This window comes from Elephas maximus, chromosome 4, assembly GCF_024166365.1.
Source record: "Elephas maximus indicus isolate mEleMax1 chromosome 4, mEleMax1 primary haplotype, whole genome shotgun sequence".
NCBI classification, from domain to species: Eukaryota; Metazoa; Chordata; class Mammalia; order Proboscidea; family Elephantidae; genus Elephas; species Elephas maximus.
In genome coordinates this window covers 186711296-186719739 of record NC_064822.1, presented here as the reverse complement: position 1 = coordinate 186719739, position 8444 = coordinate 186711296, and the positions used below count along the sequence as shown (strand labels likewise).

At 59.1% G+C, this 8444-nt stretch overlaps 1 protein-coding gene across 1 annotated transcript; it reads left to right on the top strand.

Moving 5' to 3' along the window:
• The first annotated feature begins 4208 nt into the window (after nt 1-4208).
• On the top strand, nt 4209-8063 carry LOC126076100 (cytochrome P450 2D17-like). Its single transcript, XM_049884527.1, has 8 exons — nt 4209-4397; nt 5094-5265; nt 5754-5914; nt 6168-6344; nt 6516-6657; nt 6886-7073; nt 7479-7620; nt 7720-8063. Exons 1-8 carry the CDS (start codon nt 4209-4211, stop codon nt 7896-7898), a joined length of 1350 nt encoding a protein of 449 aa, XP_049740484.1. The 3' UTR covers nt 7899-8063.
• The last annotated feature ends 381 nt before the right edge of the window (nt 8064-8444 follow it).

Genomic DNA, 8444 nt, shown 5'->3' with positions numbered 1-8444 from the left:
TTTATAGAGGAAAAGAGGGCCTGTCAGCCCTGTGCTACACGATTCTTTGTGTTGTTTTTTGTTTTGTAAATTGTATAATTTTTAAATATCTGAGTTTTAAAAAAAGAAAAAACAAAAAAAAAATCTTGTTAAGGCCTTAAGAAGGGGTTAGTGCATCTTTCAGGGGTCACTCTGCCATGGGGATAAAATAGCTGTTTCACAAACAGTTTTATTTAAAAAAACAAAAACAAAAAAAATCAAAAAAATAAACTTCATTTTAACCTTGTTTCTTTTTTTGGTTTACTATAAAATGAATGCGTCTCTTCCTCGCCTCCAACCCCTAGAAGGTGGCTGTGGGCTCGGCTTCAGGGGAGGCTGCCCCCTGACCTTGGCTAGCAGCCCCCAGCCTCGCGCAGGGAGGGCAGTCTCGCAGCCGAGCCCAGGACGGAACCCCGAGCCTGGAAGAGAACGCCAGCTGCTCCTCCCTGGGCGGTGCGAGTCCACCCATGTCAGGGACAGTCAGATCTGCTTCAGGTGATAGAAGAACATATTTCTAATCAACATTAATTTTAAAGGTTATAAAAATAAATAAATAATGCAACGTTAACGGGCTGTCTTAGAGAACAGAAACCCGGGAAGGAAGGTCGCGAAGTAGAAATAAGCAATTACAAATGGGTTCTGTGTGCTCATCAGTTTATGCTGCACAGATGGCAGCCTAGTTTCGTTTTAATGGCTGCGTCAGGCCAAGTGGACCGCTGCTCGTTCTGCCCAGCCGGGGTGGGGTGCGGGTGCAGCGGGCCGGGGGAGCACGCCCGGGCAGTCGGACAGGACCTGCAGAGGAAAGCGGTTCGTGAGCAGCTCGGTTCCCCTTCTGGTCACGACTGGGCATTGATGCTGCCGAAATGGAACCTAGACTCCAGGTGTTAAGTGTAAAACCACAACACTTGAAGAATGGGTATTTGGAGGAAAATGTCTCCCTGATGGCAAACGCTCCTCATCTTGCGTTTTATTCTTCTGCTCCCTTTGGCGTGCTGACGCTTGAGCTGGACATCGCGGTCCTTCTGGGTCTTTGCTTGAACTGGCTTTGGAATGAACTTTGACCCGGAGCAGCGCTCCAGCCCAGCAATGAGCCTTAGCTCCTCACGCGCATCTGTGCGCAGCATGAGTGCCCAGGCACAGCACATTTTACACGGATGTGGGGTCTTGGAAACTGGTGGCATAGTGGTTAAGAGCTACGTCTGCTAACCAAAAGGTCGGCAGTTCGCGTGCACCAGGCGCTCTCTGGAAACTCTCTGGGGGGCAGTTCTACTCTGTTCTGTCGGGTCCCTATGAGTCGGAACGGACTTGACAGCGATGGGTCTGGTTTGGTTTTGGTGGGAGTCTTTGTCCTGCCAGAGGGGCCGGGCACTCCTGAAGCCCCTGCAGCTCCGCCAGAGCAGAGGGCAGGCTGGGACAAAGTGATTTCCTCACATAAGTTGCAGTGTTTTGTACACTGCAGTGACAGAACTTTAGACGGGCCAGCAGTGGCCAAGAGAGGGTGGTGGATGGGGAGGTGGAGCCTTGTCTCCCTGAGCTGTCTGCCTCAGGGCCATGGGGTGCCTGGAGTCAATGGTGCCTGGCATACAAGGGCCCCAAGTGGAAGCTGTGGTTGCAGTGACTGGGAAAGGTGATGACAGGCTCTCCCCATGGCCTGGAGGCCCCAGGCATCGGAGGACACTGCCCTTCATGCCCCTTAGGGTGGCTGTACTTTGGGAGAATGTGGCACACCAACAAACGAAGGGTAAATACAGTTTATGGAGGACTACCATGCTTAAGGGGCTGTGACAGACCACACCATCCTACAGTCTCACTCACATCACCTCGATTCCCTGATAGCCCCCTGGGAAAAACTGCTGCCAACTGGGACGTTAACGTTCAGCTGAGGCCAGGCAGGAGGACACAGGCCAGATCAAGAAGTCCCCAGGGTGTCTAGGGTCTTTCTCTACTGGTCTGTTGAGTGGTCTCAAAATTGGCAGCCCAGGGCCCAGTTCCCCACAGGCCGGCTCTGAGCCAGACTTGGAAAGTCCCAGTCCCCAACGGCCCTGCACCCCCACCTGCCGTGGATATTCTGTGGCACCTTGGCCGGTGTCACCAGCCAAAGTCCTCCATGAAGCCTTCCCAGAAAGCCCTGTTGCAGCCTAGGGCACGTCCCATGACCTTCAGAGCAGTCTCCCCCCCCCGCCCCTGCTACTGCCTTTGCACATCGCTCTCGACCTTTCTCCCTCAGTCACGCACACCTAGGAGAAGAACCTCCCACTTGTCTTACCCCCCAGGTCCCCTGGCACCCAGCCTGGCACCCAGCGTGACTGGTAGGTCCAGCACTGGTGAAACAATCCAAGCCCTGGCCAAGGCGAGACACAGGGTAGGCTGGGTAAACTGAGGAAGACCCCAACAACCTCTGCCCACCAGTCTGGCAGAAGAGGGGCGTTGTGGGAACTCACAAAAGCAGGGAGCAGCTTCCACACTGCTGTCACAGACCAAGCAGGAGTCACAGACATCAAAAGCCAATGCCACAAGGGCACACAGCTCCCAGGCTCCCATCTCTGAGTCTGACAGGACTTGGACTGTTCAAAGGGCACCTGGGGAAGAACCTGATCCTCACTGTGAGCAGTGAGAGGGAATGCTGGAGGACACCAGCTGGGGATCCTCAGCCAAGGGAGAGCCTCTTCAAGACCCTGGGACACCTCAGGGTTTCCAGAATGAGAACTTGCCTCATATACCTGAAGCTGAGCGAGGGGGCCTGAAGTGGAGCAGTTCCACCCAGACCAGTCCCTCCCAGACTCTCCCCACCCTCTTGCCTGGGAAATGCTCCTTCCCCACTGCCATCCCATTTTTGTGGGTCTTGGTCTTAGGGTTTCAATCAGCTTAATTGACTTAACTCAGCCCGAATCCCACCCCTTTCACCGTTGAAGAAGGAGCCGGGCTGAGGCCTGTGGGCAGCAGCCCTGCCCTGGCTGATGGGGTCACTCCCTGCTTGGAGGCAGGAAGGAGGGCCTGGCAGCCATGGTTCTAGCCTGGAGGCCACATTCACTGGAATAGTCTGGGACCCAGGTTAGCACCTTTCCTCAGAGGCTGGGGCCTTCAGTAGGGGTTGACAGGCAGGTTTGGGAGGGGAGAAGCTGGAGGCGGGGGGAGGGCAGGTGCAGCAGGATGGGATGAGATCTACAAGTGGGAAGCCCAAGAGTCCATTCATCGCTTTGTGGTCTCAGAGGGCCTATGAGGGCTTTAGAAAGCCACATCGCCCTGCTGGATTTCCATCCCCTTCCAAAAAGAATTTGAGCAGCTGATAGTCCAGGACAAATGATCAGGAGGAGGGGTAAGCAGACTCGCTCCTCTGAGGGCAGAGTCCTTTCTATACTAAGCCTCCTAGAGCCCTGAGCTTCCTGGTGGCTCAGTCAAAAAGGGAAAGTGCCCATCCCACTTGAGGCTGGGTATGCATGTGTGTGACTGGTATGAGTGTGTGTATGTCAGTGTGAACATGAGTGTTGTGTTAATGTGTGTCTGTGTGGGGGTGGTTTCTGGGATGTGTGAATGTATGTGAGTGGTTTGTGTCTGTGATTGTGTGTGAGTCTTTGTGTGTCAGCTCTGCATAGTGTGAGGAGGTAGGGGCAACTGAAGACCTCATCTCCCCTCCCCCCATGTGGCCCCAGCCAAGTGACAGCAACGAATCTAGAGAATGAAGGCCACTCTAGGATGTGGCAGCTAAGGGGTGGGAGGATGAGGGCCTGTCCTGGGGACCAGATTGCACCACATTAGGGTGTGAGGAGACCCGTGGGACAGGAAGGTCAAGTCATGCTGGTAGCTCTTCGCTCCTTCACCAGCCCAGATGCCTGCAGATCCTGCAGAACTAGAAAGTTTAGGGTGTGGGGGTGAGGGGACTTCTCTTCTTAGGTCTCTTCCAACCCCCCACCCTGGAGAGGGCAGGAGAAGCTAGGCCTGCTGGGGCCATCCTGAGGCTGATCCTTCCCAGCCCTGGGCAGAGCAAACATTGATTCACAGCACATTGGCTAAGGGTGGAGGGCGAAGTACAGTCCTTGTCCCTTATATAAATGGGTGTGGTGGGTGCCAGATCTGGTCCTTGGAACCTGGTTTGGTCTGAGAGTGTCAGGTGCACACGGGGTTGCCCCAGGTGGACCTCTGTGAGCTTCCACGCAGCACATCAGAGGAGCCCGGCAGGCAGTGAGGCAACCATGGGGCTACTGATTGGGGAAGGCCTGGTGCTTCTGGCAGTGGCCGTGGCCGCCTTCCTGCTCATGGTGGACTTGATGCACCGGCGTGCACGCTGGGCTGCAAACTACCCTCCAGGCCCTATGCCAATGCCTGGGCTGGGCAACCTGCTGCAGCTGGACTTCGAGGACATGCCATACAGCTTAGGCCAGGTGAGGCAGGTGGGGTAGGGTACTAGAAGTCCTGGACACCCTCTGAGCACAGGAGAGTGGGAGGTGGGTGAAGCCACAGGCTGGACAAGGAGCTGGCCCAGAAGACAAGGCAGGTTAGGGAGGCTTCCTGGGGGAGGGGGCTAGTGCAGGCCAGAAGGACTGTTTGGATTTTTGAAGTACAAAAATCTGGAGGGGTGGAGAGGACTGAAGGTCAGGAGGTGGGGTGGGACTCGGCAGCAGGTTTGCAATCCAGTGGACGACACGGAAATTAGGCAAGACCCAAGTCTCCTGATGACCTCAGGGAAAAGGCCTTGTGAATGGGGGTGGGGACTGAGCAGTGAGCACCATTGCAATCAGGGTCTGGAGGGGAAAGGGGTGCAGTGACTCCCATCAAATCTTTTCCAGGGACTTGGGTCTCACGGATCACCTCTCTGAGCCTTGGTTTCTTCGCTCGTAAAATGACATGCTACCTAGGGCTTAGGGACCACTTGGGTGGCTTGCAAAATCATAGCTGGGCGGTGGGACCCAGTTGACGTTCTCGACCCAGAGGGGGTGTGACCCCCGAGGTCAGGAGGCCACATTTTGTTCTTGACCTGCTGCTAGTGGTCCAGGGGGTCCACCAAGGTTGCCTGTTGAGACTGGGTCCAGCAGCCGCGGAGTCCCGGCCTGACGGCCGCCCTGTCCCTCGACCTACAGCTGCGGCGCCGCTTTGGGGACGTGTTCAGCATCCAGCTGGCCTGGACACCCGTGGTTGTGCTCAACGGGCTGAAAGCCGTGCGTGAGGCCCTGGTGCTCCGCGGCGAGGACACGGCCGACCGCCCACCTGTACCCGTCTATGAGCACCTGGGCTTCGGGCCGCGGGCGCAAGGCAAGTGACCGCGGGGGCCCGGGACCGCGTCAGGGCGGGGTCTGGGCTGGGGGCGACCCGGAGATCCAGCTATTGGGACACAAGCAGCTGGCATGGCGCTGCTGGGCGCCGGGATAAAAGCCAGGCAGCCCCGGGAGGGGCGGCGGGTGGGCGGGGCGTGTCCCGGCAGGGGGTGGGGCGTGGGGCGGGGCCTTCCCGGCGGTGTGGGCGGGACCTGTGCTTGCCGGCCCCGCCCACGAGCCCGTGGCCCGCTCCCCCAGGCTTGATCCTGGCGCGCTATGGGCACGCGTGGCGCGAGCAGCGACGCTTCTCCTTGTCCACGCTGCGCAACTTCGGCCTGGGCAAGAAGTCGCTGGAGCAGTGGGTGACCGAGGAGGCCGCCTGCCTCTGCGCCGCCTTCGCTGCCCAGGCTGGTGAGAGCTGGGACTGAGGGGCACGGGGCAGGGACGGGGTCGAGAGGCGCCCTGTGACCCGCGCCCCCCGACCAGGACGCCCCTTCAGGCCCAACGCGCTGCTGAACAAAGCGGTGAGCAACGTGATCGCCTCCCTCGTCCATGGGCGCCGCTTCGACTATGACGACCCCACCTTGCTCAAACTCCTGGAGCTGGCGGACGCAGGACTGAAGGAGGATTCAACCTTCATGCGCGAGGTACGGTGCGGGGGCGAGGGGAGGACGGGCCGCTGGGGCCGGGGGGCGCAGGCAAGCCGAACTTCCTGGAGGAGGCCCCCTCGCTGAGCAACTGGACCTTCGCGGACGCACATTTGTATTAGGGGCTTTGGAGAAAGGGCATTCCAGGGATGGGGGGCTACAGAAAGAGCCAAGGTAGGCCCGGGGTCCCCCTGGAGGTGCCTGGGACGCACTGAGAACAGGAAAGACCTCGCGCCTTCTTGTGGCGGCACAGATGCTGAACGCGGTCCCGGTGCTCCTGAACGTCCCGGGGCTGGCCAGCAAGGTCTTCTCGGCACAGAAGGCCTTCGTGGTCCTAATGGATAAACTGGTCGGCGAGCACCGGGAGACGCGGGACCCGGCCCAGCCGCCCCGCGACCTGACCGATGCCTTCCTGGATGAGGTGGAGAAGGTGAGAGGCGGCTTTCCTGACCGGCGTGGGTATGTAAACTGAGGCTCCATTCTGGCAGGGACAGGTGGGGACTGGGACCACCCTGTGACCGGGCAGGACTGAAAAGTACAGGACGGGGGCCAGCTGGGGCTTCCCCCTGCCCCCTGGCCTGACCCTCTCTGCTTGGCCCAGGCCAAGGAGAAACCGGAGAGCAGCTTCACTAATGAGAACCTGCGCTTGGTGTTGGCCGACCTGTTCAACGCTGGGATGGTGACCACCTCGACCACACTGGACTGGGCACTTCTGCTTATGCTCCTGCACCCGGACGTGCAGCGTGAGGAGCCTGGGCTGGTGGCCCAGGGGGAAACGGACAGCTCCCCCCAACCCTGAGCTTCACTGGAACACCAGGGTCCCCAAGCAGAAGCTCGGCCCTGGCAGCTGTCACAGTGGCTTCCTCCACGTGGGCAGAGTCCCTACAGCGGGATTTCTCCTTAGGGGCAGAGGAAGGGTGTTTTCCGGGCCCTTGGGTTCTGGCTTAGTGGGGGGACTCTTGTCTGTCCAGGCCGTGTCCAGCAGGAGATCGACGAGGTGATAGGGCAGGTTCGGCAACCTCAGATGGAGGACCAGGCCCGCATGCCCTTCACCACAGCAGTGGTCCATGAGGTGCAACGCTTTGGGGACATAGTGCCACTGGGTGTGCCTCACATGACGTCCCGTGACACTGAAGTGCAGGGATTCCTCATCCCCAAGGTAGGGCTGCAGCCACCCTCATGCCAGCTCAGTGCCACCTACCAGCTTGTAACCTGGTATGGCCTCTGCCAGGTGGAGCCTAGACAGGTGCCAGGCTGTTCATCCATCCATCCCCAGGGACCCAGCCCATCAGTGTGCCCAGCCTGGTGGGTGTAGGGCGTACAGCAGAGGCAGGGCCGGGCGAACTGAACATGCCACAGAGTGCTGGCAGAGTCAGGAGCATCAGGGACAGGTGGCAGTGATGGCGCCCATGGGAGACACATCACCTGGCCGTGCCTTGGGGACAGGGAGGGTCCCAAGTAACTTCTTGGGCTGAGTGTTCCTTGAATGGGTCCAGCATGTGCCAGGCAGATGCCAGGCATCCCCTGGCCAGACCCCGACCCACATTGGGCATCTCCTGGGCAGGGCACGACGCTCATCTGCAACCTGTCATCGGTGCTGAAGGATGAGGCTGTCTGGGAGCAGCCATTCCGTTTTCACCCCGAGCACTTCCTGGATGCCCAGGGCCGCTTCGTGAAGCAGGAGGCTTTCATGCCTTTCTCAGCAGGTGTCTGTGGGGTGCCCAGCCGCCTGCCCTTTCCTGGGGGTGTCTCGAATGGGGAACCCCAGCCCCCCAGGTTTGCTGAGTCCCCATGCCCACCCACAGGCCGTCGCTTATGCCTTGGGGAGCCCCTGGCACGCATGGAACTCTTTCTCTTCTTCACCTGCCTCCTGCAGCGCTTCAGCTTCTTGGTGCCTGCCGGACAGCCCCGGCCCAGTGACCATGGTGTCTATGCCTTCCTGTTCACCCCATTCCCCTACCAGCTCTGTGCTGTGCCCCGCTAAAGGCACCAAGCCCCAACCAGCTCCCTAGCTTCACCTTGACCAACAATAAACGTCTGGGGGCTCCCACCTTGTGTCTGGGTCCCTCCCGTGCCCCGACCAGCCCCGGAATATGATGAGCCTTCAGCGGCCTGCAGGGGCCGGTGCCTGTCCCCTGCCCTGGCCAATCTTCCAGACCATTTGAGAGATGGCATACTGAGGCTCAGAAGGCAGCAGCCTGCCAGCCCTACCCTTCTGTCCATTCAGCACCCAAAACTGTCTTCTTGAGTTGGTGACAAAGTCAGTGCAGAGGCCCTGGCTCTGGGCTGTCAGGTGGGGTGAGGGGTAACAGGGGGTGCTCAGAGGAGTTAGCCCAGGCCCAGGTGGGAATGGAGAGGGGCTCACTCAGCCTAGATGCCCACAGATCAGGCCCGACTCCACCCAGCCTACACCAGGGACTGACGGCTCAGCTAGAACCATCGTGCCTCCTACCTCACTTCAGTGTTACCCCAAACGGTGGGGAAAACGGAGGGCCAGGCAGTGGGCTGCCAGGGTTAGGAGCCATGAATG